General features: G+C 28.7%; 3 protein-coding genes across 3 annotated transcripts; all 3 read left to right on the forward strand.

The window, feature by feature from the left end:
• Positions 1-5,074: 5,074 nt before the first annotated feature.
• LOC124926976 (selenoprotein K-like) lies at positions 5,075-6,420 on the forward strand. The gene is made up of 4 exons (XM_047467311.1): positions 5,075-5,205; positions 5,770-5,873; positions 5,960-6,113; positions 6,198-6,420. Exons 1-4 carry the CDS (start codon positions 5,187-5,189, stop codon positions 6,230-6,232), a joined length of 312 nt encoding a protein of 103 aa, XP_047323267.1. The 5' UTR covers positions 5,075-5,186; the 3' UTR covers positions 6,233-6,420.
• A 1,552-nt stretch (positions 6,421-7,972) lies between these two features.
• On the forward strand, positions 7,973-9,121 carry LOC124926808 (pathogenesis-related thaumatin-like protein 3.5). Its single transcript, XM_047467114.1, has 3 exons — positions 7,973-8,072; positions 8,152-8,818; positions 8,901-9,121. The coding sequence occupies exons 1-3, from the start codon at positions 8,024-8,026 to the stop codon at positions 9,025-9,027; spliced, it is 843 nt and encodes a 280-aa protein (XP_047323070.1). The 5' UTR covers positions 7,973-8,023; the 3' UTR covers positions 9,028-9,121.
• Positions 9,122-16,251: 7,130 nt separating this feature from the next.
• LOC124924958 (protein SRC2 homolog) lies at positions 16,252-16,725 on the forward strand. The gene has a single exon (XM_047464938.1). The coding sequence runs from the start codon at positions 16,252-16,254 to the stop codon at positions 16,723-16,725; it is 474 nt and encodes a 157-aa protein (XP_047320894.1).
• The last annotated feature ends 1,075 nt before the right edge of the window (positions 16,726-17,800 follow it).

Here is a 17,800-nt window from a genome sequence, read left to right on the forward strand (position 1 = left end):
GATTCTAATTTAGCTTATAAAAATTGATAAATATATTTTATTTATGATTAAAATGTGAATCTAATTTAATTAGTTTAATTATTATTTATTAAATAATTATAATAAATACTTAAAAAAAATAATATATATATTTTTTTAAATTGGGAATTTTATTTATAATATTTAAAAACAAAATTATTGCAATAAGTTAAAAATGAGTCGTTTAAGTCTAAATACAAAAATATGAGTGCCGACAAAATGTCATTAAATAGGAAATACACTCCAAACAAACTTGAATAATTATTTGAAAAATATTAATGAAAAACATAAGTCAAAATATTTATCAACAAACAACCATAACAAAAACTAACCGTTAAGAAGTTCGGAATTTTAATTATAATATATGTATATATTAATACTCTCATCCCTAATTATTATTTGAATAGTGTTATCTAAGAAAAATATTGCATGAAAGTAAATTAGTTTCTAAGATTATAAGAATATATATAGTAATGTAACCTTGAGACTCGTATGTAACTCATTATTCATATTTCAAATTTAAGTATATAATTTGTAATAAATTTATATCAATATCATGATTATGAAGATTGGATAAAATAAATGTTGATTTTGAATTTCATTGATCAATGTTTCTTTTCTTTACTGCTAAATTTATGCTTATTAGATGTATAGAGAAGAGGGAAGACACATAACAATAAATGAACAACTTCAGCTTGCACGGAATGATCGAACAAAATCAACCTACAACCCCACATCCTTGCTTAGAGACGATACAGCTGAGGTGTGATTAAGCCACCCTATTAAATTATTATTTTTTATAAATATTATATATATATATATATATATATATATATATATATATATATTAATTTTTATATTAAAAGATAATAAAAAAAAATTGTACTTATATTTTGGAACTTGTTTTGATTGTGGGTTTTTTTTTTAGATTTGCTTATAGATTTTTGTTTATTATTTTATTTTATAAATTTTTTCTTTGTCATATCATTATTATTTTATAAACATTAAATTACTAATTTCAACAACTAAAATATTTTTATTTTATCTTTATAAATTTTAAATACAAAATATAATATAATTTAATTTAACAAATGAAAAATTCAAGTTATTGAAATACTATAGGAGGAACTAAATTGAAGTCTATTTTTTTTTAAAGCTTGATTGAAAAGTAGGCTATTGCATACATGTTCAATTTCTACTTAAAAGACATATTGAATGTTCAATTTGGTCTTTTATGTTTTTTTTTCAAGATATATCATTATATATAGAACTAAAATTAGTAAATGACTTATTATTTTTTAGGATCATTGTATAATAAAATTTCCTAATAATTGTTTTTAAAGTCATATTATACATGCTTGTAACCCCAAATATGTATCCACCACCAAACAAAATTTACAAATAATGACATTTAAAAATATGTACTTCAATTTCTCGAAAAAAGAAATGTACAAATTACAAATAAATGTATGTAAGATAGTTATAAATAAAAATAAATGTATGTAAGATAATTATACTTCACTTGTAAAGATTCACTTTATTAATAAAATTGTAAAATAAATATAATATTGTAAAATTATAAAATTATAAAATTTGAACCAATACCTAGTATGGATTTCTTTACTTTCAAATAATATTATTTTATTAATAAAAATATCAAATTACCCTAATTATATATTTTATAAAATATTAGATAAAATTAAATTTTTAGTTTTTTGAATCCATAATTTCAAATAATTGACTTTTTTTTAATTAAATAATATTTAATTTCAAATTTTAAGTTTTATACAATAACCATCAAACAAGCTATAAATTCATATAAAATTTGTATGTGACAAAATGTATTAGAATTTTATTGTTAGAAAGTTGTTTTATAATTGAAAGAGGGTTTACTTCCTTAAACCCAAATTTTAAAATTATTTTGAATAAATATCATATAAATAAAGACCTAATAATATTTTTTAAAGAATGAATATAGCATTGACAATAAAAATCATTTGTATATGCAAAACAAAGAAGAAAATAACAGGGAATGAAAAAAACTAAACTAAACAATTGGGAAAAATGTGAATTTTATTTATAAAGTTGGAGCGAAGTGTCAAATTTATTTATAAAGTTGCAAAATTTTATTTTTGTATATAAAGTTGTTAAAAAGTGTCAAAAATAAATAAGATAACGGGAGGGAGGCATTTAACTCCGTTAGATTTATATCCACGTGGCATCCACGTATATATTTTATATATATATATATATTCTAAATTATTTTTCTTTTTCATTTCAAACAAACCTAACCCAGTAATTTTTTTTTTACTTCACCAACATCAGCCGTCGGTCGCCAACCTCTTCCTCTTCACCGGTAATTGCCCGTCGCCGCCCTCTTCACCAACAACCGTTGTCTCCGGGTCATCTCGTTTCCAAACTCCCCTCACGGACATCAAATTAGGACTTGATCGTGACGATATAGTACAGTTACAAAAGGAACATCTTCCTCCTATTTTGCCCATATAGAATTTAACAGTTTTGAATTCATCAAACATACTCGATGTGCAAAAAGTGGACGGAGTGCGGGTGGGACTTGTTAATAAAGGAAAGAATGTTGTTTCTTGTGAGGGTGAAAATCAAGGGCGGACAGTTATTCATTGACTTCGGGAAGTTGTTAAGGTTCAGCCAAAATCTCCAGAACCACAATTGTCACCAACTCATGTATCGACAATATCTAAATCAATTCGTCTATTGTATGGACCAAAGAATCACTTGAATACTAGAGCGACAATTGTGAAGAAGAAATAAGAAAAGGTAGCACAATTCAAACATTGACATTGCCTCTCAAAGTCTAAAGGCTGTAGAAGAAGAACAAGGAGGAAAAAGAAGTCTGTCCGAGACTAAAGATGAATCTGGAGGCAGCGGTTGAAGAGGAGAGGAAGCAATCTCCGGTGGAATTGAACCGTGCAGAGGGGCAGTCGTCGGAGATATCATCGGAAGAAACCGTGCAGAGAGGCAATTGTCGAAGATGCCTTGCGGCTGCGGCTCTGGTGAAGAGATCGGCGACGGCAGATACGGGTGAAGGAGGAAGAGATAAGTTAGCTACGTAAAAAAGAAAAGAAAAAAGTAATTTTATTTATTTATTTAATAAGTTTAGATTAGTTTAAAATGAAAAAGAAAAATAGTTTTAAAAAAATATAAAATATATACTTGTGGGTTGTGGGTGTAAAGTGGATACAAATTTAACCCCCGTTAAATGACTTCTGTTATTTTATTTAATTTTGACACATTTTGACAACTTTATACATAAAAATAGAATTTTGCAACTTTATAAATAAATTTGACACCTCAATCCAACTTTGTAAATAAAATTGACATTCTTCCTCTAAACAATTCCATGGTCAACCACTATAAAATAGTGTTGTAGGAGATTTTTTGCAACAAATTGTAGGGGTGGCCAAAAAATCCGATCCGAAAGACCCGTTCCGTTGATCCGGCCGATCCGATCCGAAAAAATCCGTATCCGATGGATCGGATTCGGATATCGATCTGATCCGATATTTTTACCGGATTTCCGGATCAGATACGGATTGGGCAAAAAAGATTTTGGATATCCGAAGCCGATCCGGTAATTTTTAAAATTTATTAAATAAACAAACCCAAACAAAAATATTATTAAATAAATACAAACCCAACCAAAAATCTCTCTCTTCTTATATTTTCATTCTCGTTTCTCTTTACAAACCCAAATAAAAATATTATTAAACAATTACAAAGTAACAAAAATATATCTCTTCATTTTTTCTCTTTACAAATCCAAACAAAAATACAAAATCTCCCTCTTCCTTATATTTTCTCCCATTTTCCTTTACAAACTCACAAACCCAAACAAAAATATGTCTCTTTCATTTGTTTTTCTTCTCATTTCCCTTTAGATCTGTTTGTGAATTTATTCTCAAATCGTCATTATTCATAACTGAAATCGTTAATAGAAAAATTTCAATTTTCTAGCATATGAAAAAAATTAAAAATATGAGAAAAATTGAATCAGCGGGTATCTGGCTGGCCGATCCGATCCGATCCGGTATTTTCGGATCGGATAGTGGTCGGATACCGGATCAGATACGGATCACAATTTTTGAAAAAAATAGAAGCATTTTAATCAAATATATTTCAATAAAATATAGGACATTTTATGTAACTATTTTTTAGCAACATTATATTCAAATTTATTCCAAAACAATTTGTAACAAACTTTATAGCTAATTTAGTTACAAATTTTACCAACCTAAATATACGCAACATTTAATACAAGTCTATACATTATTTTTTAGATTTGGGCAATGATAACTATTGTAACAATTTTACAACCAAATGTTTGGTTGTTTCAATTATAATTAAAAATTCAAGCAGATTTATAAATTTTTTTAATGTTTGTAACTTCTTTTGATTAATAATATATATAAATACTATAATTAAATTAAATTGGGTAATAAAAGTCAGCATGCCTAGTGATAACAGTGGTGGGTAGTTCTAACTAGGCACGTGTCGGACCCAATCCAACTCGGAAACGATTCTGCCTCAAAATACCAAATTCATGATTGACCTGAATTTCACCGGTTCCACCTAATGGATACCCGACACAATTCAAACCCTTTTTTATAATTCCCAATTCTTTTATTACTTAATCTGTTTAATATTCGTTATACAATTTAATAATTTAATATCTATTTTTATATTTTATAAATATTATTTTTACCCTTTTCAAAACTCGTAATTTTTTATTTAAAATTATAAAACTTAAATCACAATCAAATAAAATAACCAATCGCTTTGGACCCAAACCTCATTGTAACTACCTATCAAGCCACGCTGCCATACCTAGATTTGAATGAATTGGGAAGAATTGTTAATGTGATATAAGCAAAAACAAACAATCATATAAAAAAATAAATAAAAGGAATTGGGCTTTCAGTAGTACTGGGCTGATGAAGATTAGGCCTATTTTAAGGGGATTTGGTATGCCCTAGATAATGGGCTGTTTGGTTTTTTCTCAGAACCAGTTCTTGTGGAATTTGGCTAAATGCGGGGCCCAATCATTCATCTTGACCCGGTATAGATTGGCTTTCGAGAACACAAGAGAAGGGAAGAAGAAGAAGACCGTAGAAAGGGAAAAAATTGCAACGATGGCGTACGTCGAGAGAGGTATGCTCATTCTCTCTGTTTAGATCCTCACATCGTCTTCAAAATTTTGATGATCCTGTTCTTAAATTTTGATCGATCTTCCATATATGTTGGTTATGGACAAATCGAATGATATTATGATGATCCTGTTCTTAAATTTTGATTTCAAGGTCCATCTACCATTATTACGTGATTTACTCATCATTTATGTTATTTATATATATACAAGGATCTGAATTCCGTAGATGATTCATTCTAGAATATTTGTTAGGGTTATCATGGAAGGTAATGATGATCTGCTAAAATTTAGAGATGGAATTCCCTTGTAATTTTATGCAAGCCACTGAATGATTTAGCTCATCTGATCCCTGTTTTGTATAATCGGTTAAAAATTTATGCTTTCAAATTGGGTATGATATGATGATGTTTAAACTCATGTTATGCAATTGTTCATAATCTTGAGCTTTTTATGGCAACTGTTCAGCCTTAAATGTGTTAATGAAGTGTTTGAGCAAAAGTTTCAACAATCAAAACTCGAACTTGTTAAAATCTTTTGCCTAATCTGTTTCTGTTTCTACTTGTCAGGTGTTGTGAAGTCGAAAAGAACGATATGGAGGCTGAAAACCATAACAGATTTCTTCTGGGCCATAGTTAACATAATTGGGGTGTTCTTCATGACAATGTTTTCTGTAAGTATTAACTTTTTTTACTTAAGGCAATTACACTTTAAAGTTTAGACAATTAGAAGCTTACCATGTTTATGCAATTTGTTCAGATGGAGAAATCAGATGCATATAAGAACGGTTCAACTTCGGGCAAGAAATGGGATGGTGGTGGTCCAGGAGGCCCAGGAAGTGGCCCATATGGTGGAGGCGGAGGCCCCCGTGGTCCACCCCGTGGCATAGACAATGTCCGAGGAATTGACCACAGTAAGTCTTCTGAATTCATGATAAGAATGTGTCCATTTTTGAGAAGAAAAATAGTAATAATTTGCTTCATTGTTTGAATTTAAGGTTCTTTGCCTGCCTGTGGCTCCTGCTGCGGTTAAAGAAAGGAGCTACAACTACCTTAAGGAGAAAAATGGTTGTATGTGTAGTAATTAATTTGTAGATGGTTTGTTTTGTATACATGAAAAATAATATCGCTTGCTCCCATATTGTGTTAACTACTTAAAAACATATTGCTGCTGCACGTTTAAATTCTCTATATCGTACTTTGTTATGTATGCAACTACAGAACATTTAATTCTAGAGTAAATACACTAAAAATGTGGAATTTCTTTTAAAATTGTGTAGATTGGTTTGAACTTTGGATTACAGTTCTGATTATGAATTGGTCCTCAACATGACTCTTTTCAATTGTGGGCTATTATGTAGCCATGAAGATGGTTGTACATATTAAAGAGAGGTTGAAGTTGTGGTTTTAATAGTACCCATTACAAAGTAATAAGCTATGTAGCACGGATACTCCAAAAAAAAATTATTTGGAGTATCCGATACGGATACGATACGGATACGATACGGCAAAATGGGTATCGGATACGGCAAAAGAAGTGTCGTTGACTTTTTATGGAGTTGACCAATCCGATACGGTTTGGATACGTTTTTGGATACGTTTTGGGTAATTTTTAAAAAGTAAAAATTTTAGGAGGACTGAAATGTTTAAAACAAAACTAACCTAAACTAACATTTCCTCCTCTTGACTCAAGCTTCCCTTATCTTATTGTCTATCTTATGTGTTTCTTAGATAAACAAGATAAATTTAAGATTCACATTAAGTTATTAACTAACTATTAATATTTTTTATTTTTTTATTTATTATTATATATATATATATATATTTATATATATATTTTAATAATTCTTAATAATATGCGTATCCTAAACGTATCGTATCTTATATTTTCAAAATTTGCCGTATCGCCGTATCCGTGTCGTATTTGATACGATACCCGTATCCGTATCCGTGCAACATAGGTAATAAGAACCCTTATTGCAAAGGGAGTGTATTTTGAGGTTGAAGTTGAGGTTTTAATAGTACCCATTACAAAGTAATAAGAACCCTTATGGCAAAGGGAATGTATTTTGAGGTTGAAGTTGAGGTTTTAATATTACACATTACAAAGTAATAAACCCTTAATGCAAAGGGAATGTGTTTTGAATTTAAAGTTTGTATAATAGATGAATGATCAACCAACCACAAGGCCAAATCATGACAATCTAATCTAAAATACAATAAGAGTGAAAATTATCAACCAACCCACAAGGCCAAATCAAAAATTAACATAATGTCCACCAGGGAATCAATCCGCTGGAGGGTTATTCATTGTAACACTCAATTTAATACATTTTTAACTCAATTTAAGACGTATGTCTTATGAAAATTAAATTCGAGATTTCTTTTGTCTCTTCCTTAAATTCTTGCAACTTAAAGTATCATACTAGATTATTTCATTCTAACAGTAAGTTACACTTATAATTTAATAAGCTCTTAATGAAAATATCGAATTCAAGACATTTGCTTTTGTATACATGACTTTTGCCATTTAAAGTACTTCTAGTTGAATATTTATCAAAATTTGTTGTAAAATAATCATAAGGTGGCTAGCATAACCCAATTAAATTAGAACACTAAAATATTTATAGTAAGAGCTAAACAAAAGTAAAGAGGAGAATTACTTGGACTTAAGACAAAGCATGGAATAGAATAAAATCATGAAGCAAACTTAAAAGAAAGAATTTAGGAAAGGCATCAGAAAACCTCCTTTTCTATCCAACTACATGCATAAATCAGTCCGGCATCACATTTCTCTTTCTCAGAGAAAAGAGGTCGATCAAACATGGCGCTCCCACTTGTTCTATCTATTCTGCTAATCCTCGTTTGGCCAGGTTTGTATTCTTCATTTATAAATATCTCTGGATGATCAAACATACCCTAATTTCATTTCTACTATGGTCATGCATGCAGGGTCTCATTTCGCTAAAGGCTCAAGAACATTTACAATCAGTAACGGATGCAAGGAAACCATCTGGCCCGCCATAACTCCCAGTGACACCTTTAGCGGCGGAGGATTCATGTTAAAACCGGGAGAGTCAAGGGTTTTCACAGCCTCCGTCGGTTGGTCAGGCCGAATCTGGGGCAGAACAGGCTGCAATTTCGACAAAAACGGCATAGGTAAATGCCAAACCGGGGCATGCGGAAACAAACTAAAATGCACCGCCTCAGGCGAACCGCCAGCCACTCTCGCTGAAGTTACCCTCGCCTCCCCCGATTTTTACGATATCAGTCTGGTCGACGGGTTCAATGTTCCCATGTCCATCCAGCCCATCCATGGAAAAGCCGGCAACTGCAGCACCGGCGGTTGCGATAGCGATCTCAGACTCAATTGCCCATCTGAATTGTCAGTTAAGGTTGATGGAAAGACGGTGTCTTGTCGGAGCGCATGCGATGTTTTTAACACAGACGAGTATTGTTGTAGGGGCGTTCATGGAAACCCATCCACTTGTGAGCCAAGTTATTACTCTAAGTTGTTTAAAGGGGCATGCCCGACCGCTTATAGTTATGCCTACGATGACCCGACTAGCATTTTAACTTGTTCCGGGTCGGACTATATCGTATCATTTTGTACACCCAGGTTTGTTTTCTACAAGTTTATTAAAAATTAAATATTCTAATTTAAAAATGTTGATGGTCATGATCAATTTATCACATTTTAGGAAACAAAAGCAGTGCACGTATCACAACAATAAGCTTGCCTGCAGCGGATCAAAGGATTTAAAGCCGTTGATTAAGATGTGGTGGGCTATGATGGTTTCATTGCCGTTGATGATCATGATGACTTAGAAGAAACTCTTCATCTTTTTTTCTATTTCATATTCACAGTGTAAATATGGTGGTGGATTGGAGTATTTAATTTATGAATAATTCATTAAACTTCTTTGTTATTGTATATTATTGGGATTCCAATAATTAAAATAAATGAATAGTTCATTATAGAGAATTGGAAAAGGAAGATTCCTTAATCAAAATCATTTCAATTTATAAAAGATTGCGTAACTTTAATTTGCATATTTACTAATACTCAATAAATTAAACTTTTGATTACCAATCAAATTTAAATTAAAAACCTTCTCTCTATCTTTGCTAATGTCTAATTTCATATTCCAATCTCTATTGAAGAAGCAAGAATCCTTGGAGTTCATTCCTTTTGAGATCAACGTTGCTTCTGCTGAAGGTTTGCCAAAACCGAAACAAAATGTGTATGCGTTGGTTTCAATTAACGGCATAAGGAGAAGAACTCGGGTCCATAAAGAGCGAACGAAGAATCCACATTGGGACTTTAAAGATTTGTGCTTGATAGAGAGGTCGGATATTGAATGTGGGGTGTTGATGATCGAGGTGTACAACAAGAGGTTTTTCCAATCGGATAAATACATTTGTAAGTTTCAAGTGACCTTGGACAGCCTATTGCGTAAGGCAGAAGAGGGTAAAACCGATAAGGTATTTGATGCATTGGAGAGCATTGATTATGGGAAATCGCCTCTGGTCAAATTGAATGTTTCTTATACTTTTGGGGGCATAGAAGCTCCTAATAATGGGTGGGTTTGTGCTCCTAAACATTGTTTTGCCATAGATAAGTGTAACATCAAAATATGTTCCATTTGTTAGATCGACATAAATCTTGATAAATTATGTTCATGCAATTTGTATGTCTCTTTATTAGAGAAAAAAGAGAGGAAAAGATGTCATTGTTATATATTTTTTTAAAAGAATACATATTTCATTAGTGAATTAAATCAACAATCTGTAGGAATCATCAAAAGATAAATTCTTGTTGTCATTGAGTTGTTGAAGAAGTTTGAATACATGCAAAAGGATAAAGATCATAAAACAAGTGTCCAGAATCATCGTTTATCAATAATATTGTACATAAAGTTAGTTGAACACTTAATTATTGTTTAAGAATAATGTTTAAAATTAGTTGAGCATAAAATTACTCACAAATTAAAATCTTTTCTTTTAATCAAGTAGTATACTAGTATTGCACATCAAATTCCTTTTAATGAAATATGGAAATCAATCAAATATTTTTTTTTCAGCTAACAGCTATTGTTTTTACTTTAGGGTTTGCTTTGTTTATAACCAATTATCACTAAAGGAAACTACTAGTGTAAAATATCAACTAGCAGACACTAGTTAATGAAATGGAATAGAATCAAGATTGATGAAGCCTTTGGTTGTATTGGGCAAATATACATAACTCCGGACAGCATATACCCTATAAAGTTAATAGAGATTCAAAATTGGTACATGAAAAGGTATAGGCTGTGAAACATAATATCCGGAGCTCTGTGTAGACTCAGTACATAGAGTCCAGACGAGTTAATTTTGTACGTGTAGTTTATTATTTATTTTTAACGTATGTAATAATTTAAGAATGAGTCCGCATAACAGGACATAAGTACGTTAATACGAATTTGAGCACGAGTTAGATCGACATGAATGAGTATGTGGACACGAGTTAGCACAACACAAATAGACTTGTAACACGTAAAATATTAAATTTTCAGTCGAACTCGACCTGGCACGACAAAAATGAAAGTGGGCATTGACACGTCATGACACGATTGAAGGTATAACACGACATTAACGCTTAATTTCTAATAGCCATAAATTATTTGCGCTCATCAATTGGGTAGAGGAAACCGGTCTATGTCATTGTTCGGTCATCGTTGAAATTTCTTTCTAATACCGAGTGAGACGAGAAATCAAATTAATAATAGGCACAAAAAGAGTAATTTAAAATTTGTCAATTTAGACTAATTTTTGTCTTTTTTTTTTAGAGTTGCTCCTTAATTTTTACTCCTCGAAATTTCTGGGAAAAAAATTATTCCGTGTGTTCAAACTTATTTTAGTGATTTTGTTTTTGGTTTATTGCTTGATAACTCTTAATTTCAAACGAATTTTAGAGAATTTTTTATTTTTTATTTGTTTTTTTGTTAGAAATAATATTTTGGGTTTTCTTTGAGATTTTGTTTAACATTAATTAAACCATTTAAAAGCACTAAATAAGATATTAAAATCAGGAAAGCAAATAGGTCATTGGCCAGTTAAGGGATCGGTTTGGGCTGGCAGATCTAAGCAATGGAGAGGGTTCCTAGCCCCCTGGGCATGGTCTAAGTGTGGGTCAGTCGTAAACGAGTTTGCGGGTCTAGACATATCCGTGTCATTGACTGATCAGATGGCTTGAAGTAAGGGCGAATCCAGGATTTTTTTTTCTACTAGGCTGAAAATTTATTAATAAACTTAAAACGGTTAAAAAAAAAAAAAATGGTAGAGGTATGTTTCGAACTTGCAATCTAACAAAAAAAAAAAATACAATCTTTTAACCAACTAGGTTATTAAGACTTTATATTTTAAATTCAATGGAAGACTTTATATTTTAAATTCAATTGACGTTTTAACATTAATATAAGTTCAACTTTTTAACTAATTAATATATATATATATATAATATATATATATATATAATAATGCTGAGTAAATGAATACTTGTGTCGAATTGTGGGTTGACCCACCCATAAACTTAAAACGATTAAAAATAAAATTAAAAATGTTATCCGTAATTTTTTTCATAATTTTTTATATTATTATTCGTGCAATAAATAAAAACATTAATCAAATCGTTTCATGAATATCCTTACTAAAATAAAATAAATATATAAAATCTAATCAAAGATAAGATTATTCCATTTAAAAAAGAAATTTATAAATTTAAAACTATATAGTTAAAGAAAAATTAAGTTTAAAAATATAAAAAGTTAAATTAATTAAATTTTAAATAAAAAATTAACTATATAGAAAATATGAAAATATAATAAGTGAAGCTAATTAAATAAGAATTTAGGAAAAAGTAATTAAAATATAAAAATAATAATAAAATTACAAAATCATGATAAAAATGTATTATTAAGTGAATAGACATTTAAAAAAAAATTATAAATCATTAATGCAAATAAATCATTTTAGAAAACTAAATAATATATTAATTTATATAATTATGAATTATATTAAGTTTTAAAATATAATAAAAAAAATTAAAATTGTAATAATTAATACAAAATAGAGGGAGAATCCTTGGTTTGATCACCTGATCTCTCAATTATAGTATTAATCCAATGCCAACTGAACTACGTATAGTATTTGTTAATCATGTACATATACATCTATTTTGTTTTAAAATTCTACCCTGGGCTAGAGCCCCACATCTTTCCGCCGTTGGCTTGAAGGTCAAACGAAAAGAGAGGGCATGAGATCCAAAGCTCGATTGACAACTAGAAAAAAAAAACAATGTAAAACGGAGAAGATGAAGTGCAAGTTTTTTTTTAGATTTTACAAGAAGGGCTTACCCGACTATCCTTTCACACCTATAACTTCAAGGAAGCATTTGAAACATGATTAGACCGTGGGAGGTAAGCCCCGACTACCTATAATCGAAGTCCTTACAACAGAAATCGAAACTACTCAAATTTGAATTTCCGTGTTTCGGATTTAGACCGTTTGGATCGGTTTGGTGTTTCTAATAAATGTTTAGAACTAAATACAATAAAAAACAAATTAAAGAAAATATAACACTACATTATATATTTGGTTCAAATATGATTATATGGAAATCAATTCAACATAAACTTGCACCCAAAACACTTTAACACGAAATCTAGATTTAAAAAAAAAAAAGTATTATTTGTTATAAATTTTATAAAATATTCATATTTTGTTTTATGTTAAAATATTTTATTATCAATTCATAATCATTTCTTCAAAAAGTCAGACAAATTTATGCCATGGGGTGAGTTTTTACATAATTTATTATAATGAAAGTAATTAAAATATATATATATATATATATATATATATATATATGGAAAAAAAAAAAATTCCTAAAAAAAAAAAAAATATTCACCCCATGTACATGAGTCAAGGTCCTCTGACCGTTTCCAGTCTATGCCCTCACAAGGGTGAAAATGATTATTCATTATTTTGTTTTTAAGCAGAAGCTTCTTATATGTTGATTTTCAATATTCATAAGTCAATATTAGTATTGGTCTATTGTGAATTAATTTCATTTGTCATTATAGGACGAACTTTCCGAGTCATTAACCAATAGTGTCAGCAAACAAGTTTTATCCAAAATGAACTGATATCAGCATGATATGAGATCTTATTAATTTAAGATTATTTAAAATTTTATAATTGACACTAATTTTAAAAAATGAGTTTTTTCTTATAAAAGAGTGAAAATATATTAATATATAAGGATAAAATTGTGAAAGGATGTTTAATTAGGTAGATTATTTAAATAATTAATTTAAAATATAAAATATTTTAATATTTTAATTAATAAATTAAGTGATATAATGAATGAAAAGATAAATGAAATAATATATGTGTGGTTTGAGTTATTTAAATAACCTAAATCTAACAAGTTCGTATAGTGTTTTGGGTAAGAAATTAAAAAAAAATGTAACAAATTTATGAATATTTACATTTAATTAAATAATGTTTAGAATTTGTTTGTTTTTTAATTTAGAAAACTATTGTTACTCATAATTTTGACGTTAATTTTAATTTAAGACATTTTAGGTGTAAAATAAACTTATAATTTTTACTTTTTTAGACACCCATAAATAAATTAATAGATTATTTAAAATATTAATTATTTTATTTAAATTAAAATCCTATATAAAATATTTAACAAAATAATTTAATGTTTTTGTAAAATTAATCCCAATTCCAATTTAAACTTTAGAAATTGTTCCAAATTGTTTTAAGAGAATTATGCTGACTATTTGGTTTGATACAAAAATAATCTGACACTAATATGTTTTAAAAGTATATAATGTATTTTAATATTATCTATAGCAATTTTTATTTAGGAAAGACAACTAAAACATATTTAATACAAATTTTATTTTATGTTTTTTCTATAAAAAAACAAAAAAAACTTTTAATTTGAACAACTTATATAAAATAAAAACACAGTTGTTCTGAAAAAACAACAAAATTCTATATGTCAGCTAAAACACTATTACAGATTTGAATGATATATTTGTCTCATTTTGTCTTACAATATATATATAATGTACTTGTTATGAGTTGTACTATAAAAAATAAATTATTTTATTCTTATATATTAATATATTTTAAGTAATTTTTCAAAAAGGAAAACTCTTTCCTCAAAATAATGTGATAAGATCATGTGCTCTCAAATTCTCTTTGTTTCCCGTTTCTCTTTCACAGGAAAAGAATAAAATAGTCATTTTACATAAAAAAAAATAAAAAAAATAATAATAATAATAATAATAATAATTACACTTTATAGAAGGAAACAAAGAATTTGGAAACAGAGACAACTCTGAGCGAAAAATAATAAACATTATTTAAATATATAGGCTGCAAAACTAGTACATATATTAAAAATATAATAATTATTATTATTAAGTGTACTATGAAAAAGAATATTAATTTCACGTGCTAACTAGTTGTGGAATCTATAAATTTAAAATAATTAATAATATTATTCTCACATTATTTAAATAAATTTGGCCACTTTTAAAAGTATGATATTTCTTTAGTGAAAAATAGAGGTTGATGTTTTACTATATTTAAGTTTTTATTTTAATAGATTAAAAAACAGGTCCACATACATAGAAAATCAAATTATAACAATTGGAAAACGAAACCATTTGAAAATTTAAAAATATTTAAAGTGGTCCTAAAACCCCCAAATTAAGTCTACTGACTTGAGACAAACAATAATATATTGAAATATAATTTATTCAAAATATATTGAAATATAATTTATTCAAAATAACACTTGCAATTAATTTTGATTGAAATAAGCATTCAAACATTCTAACTTTTTATTCATGACATGAGTTTAACTCAATTTAATCGTACCGTTTTTAAATAATTAAGCATTGAACCTTAAATAAAAAATATTAAAAGAAAATTTTGAATTATCATTTTTTTAAAGCTATTTATTTAAAATTAATCTTACAAAAATCCTACAAAATTCCTTATCATAAATTTTTGAAAAATAAAATGAAAAATCTCACTCAAATTTAAAATCTAATCTAAAAGTTTATAGTAACTTGTCTTATCATATTTTTCTTCGTCACTTTCTCATTCTTATAAATGAGCCAATTATATAATATCTTATTAACTTATTCACAATTACTTTTTGATGATATTAAATATGTTTTTGCTTCATATCTTGTTAAATTTCTTCTTCTCTTTTAGAGTTTTTCTTAAAAACATAATTAGTTTGTTCTCTCCAAATTTCATAAATTAATAACAGAACAAACATTTATAAATGTATGAACATACACAAGTCTTTACTCTTAAAGAAAAATAAATATTCGCAAAATATGTTATCTCTAATATTTGATAAAATAAATATATAACATCTAGCTTTATAATTTTTTCAATTGATCTCTAGTATAAAATCGTTCTAGATTAAAGACTTAAAAAAGCTCTATAAGACACCATGCCATGTTCTCACTAACATATAACATGTCCAAAATGTCTTAACTTTAAAAAAAATGAAAATTTACTCACTTAACCCATAATGAATATTTTTACTCTTAATAACATCCACACTTAATTACTAGTCCATTTCACTCTTTTTTTCACCTCTTTTATTATTGTCATCATTTTATTGTTAATCCCATATTTGATAGGCTCCTTATATAAAGTAATGTTTGGTTGAACTTTAAGTAAGTAAGTAAGAGTCTATCTCGTTTGAAAATTGAAGGGACCAATTTGCAACATCTCCAAAACTTGAAGGGTGAAGGTTTTTTTCTTCTGTGAGAAAGTAGTACTAGTGGCCCAATGGGGAATATTTTATAGAAGACTGTATTACTTTCAAAATATAAAATATTATTTCTTATTATTGACCAAGTCTTAAGTATTCCAACTCATCATATAAACACTCAAAACTCCCCCACCGGTTTGGAAGAACCAACAGTAATTCAACGAACGAGGTTATAGAGAGAGAAAATCTGAATGGATTGTCGGAAATTTGACCTAACGTTAATAGAAGCCCAAGATCTACAAGACGTAAGGAAGTTATTCAAGATGAAAGTATACGCGCGAGTTTCGATCGGGTCTAACCAGGAGGCGGAAAAGTGGACGCCGCCGGACAAACACGGCGAGGTAAATCCGGCATGGAATTACACGATGAAGTACACTATAGGAGATTCGATGGTGTGTCATTACGGTACGATGCTCGTGATAAAGTTGTATTGTAGGAGGAAATTGGGAGATCGTTACGTGGGTGAAATACACGCACAGATGAAGGATCTGTTTGAACACGCCCAGCCGTTCGGAGGGAGCGCATCCGTGTGTTATCCGGTGCAGAAAGGGTCGGTGAATTCAAAAGGAGAGTTGAAGTTTTCGTATAGGTTTGGTGAAAGGGTTAGTATTGATAAGTTGTTTCTTGCTCAAGGACTGGCCGATTGGGCTAAATGTTGTTCTTAACTGTACCTGCCATATAGTGATTAATTAGGATATGATCCGTTTGAAAACACTTTTGTTATGTTAACAGGATGATCTGTTTTCAAATAACGAAGATCTGTCTTTAAATATTTTGTATTTCAAAAACTTATCTATGTTTTGAAACGGGTCTACATGAAATAATAAATATGGATTAAAGTCTATTTAATTATGTGGTCTTTTTTTATGTTTAGTTTTGGAAAGGATGTTGTAAATGATGAATTAGGTATGTAACAAGCAGATAATCTATCTCTACAATCAATTCATAACCGGGGATAGAGAATTCTGAATATATATATATATATATATATATATATAGGAATTACTTCATGTCCAATATTTACTTTCTATATATACTCCTAGAGACCATCTATCAAAAATAATAATAATAATATGATCATGTCTAGTATAGTAATATATATTATTATAATTTAAAGTGTTGAGTTTTGGGTTTAAGCCTATATATTGAATGCGGGTCAACGATGGAATGACTCATTGATCTTATCTATATCAACACGTACCATTGTATATAGTAAGTATCCTAGGATCTTGTATTATATAAATGCATTAATATTAATTTCATATCATGGAATTTTATCACTTAATTATATTAAGGCAAGTGTATGAATTAACTAAAAATATATCTTTTATTTACTTGAAATTATATATAGGAAAAATATTGTGTCACAATAAAGAAAAGTTGTGAGGATGTTTCACCATATGTCATAACTTTTGTCGAGTTTTTGGTCCTCTATGTAATAATAAAAAATAATTTCATCATATAAAAAAAAACGTTTCACTTCTTTTGTTTTAAAGTGCAACTAATTCCCACGAGTTAAATAATATTCTGCGAACGGGGATAAATCCATGAATCAGAATTGGGGTTTTTGTCAATTTTTTTTTAAAAAAAAACAGATAAACAAATAATTAGTTAAAATGAAAAAAAATTTAAGAAATTATGGAGTAATTAAAAAAATTAGGGGTGGGAACATGAATAGATTCGAATCAATTCAAGCTCAACCTCTCCTTCCTCGGTCTTCAGCCGACTAAGCCCTTATAT

This window comes from Impatiens glandulifera, chromosome 2 (assembly GCF_907164915.1).
Source record: "Impatiens glandulifera chromosome 2, dImpGla2.1, whole genome shotgun sequence".
Classification (NCBI taxonomy): Eukaryota; Viridiplantae; Streptophyta; class Magnoliopsida; order Ericales; family Balsaminaceae; genus Impatiens; species Impatiens glandulifera.

Coding starts and splice junctions, on each gene's coding strand:
- LOC124926976 (XM_047467311.1), top strand. Junction 5,874..5,959: donor TCTTCATGACAATGTTTTCT/GTAAGTATTAAC, acceptor CAATTTGTTCAG/ATGGAGAAATCAGATGCATA. Junction 6,114..6,197: donor TGTCCGAGGAATTGACCACA/GTAAGTCTTCTG, acceptor TTTGAATTTAAG/GTTCTTTGCCTGCCTGTGGC.
- LOC124926808 (XM_047467114.1), top strand. CDS start 8,024: ATGGCGCTCCCACTTGTTCTATCTATTCTGCTAATCCTCGTTTGGCCA. Junction 8,073..8,151: donor GCTAATCCTCGTTTGGCCAG/GTTTGTATTCTT, acceptor TCATGCATGCAG/GGTCTCATTTCGCTAAAGGC. Junction 8,819..8,900: donor GTATCATTTTGTACACCCAG/GTTTGTTTTCTA, acceptor ATCACATTTTAG/GAAACAAAAGCAGTGCACGT.
- LOC124924958 (XM_047464938.1), top strand. CDS start 16,252: ATGGATTGTCGGAAATTTGACCTAACGTTAATAGAAGCCCAAGATCTA.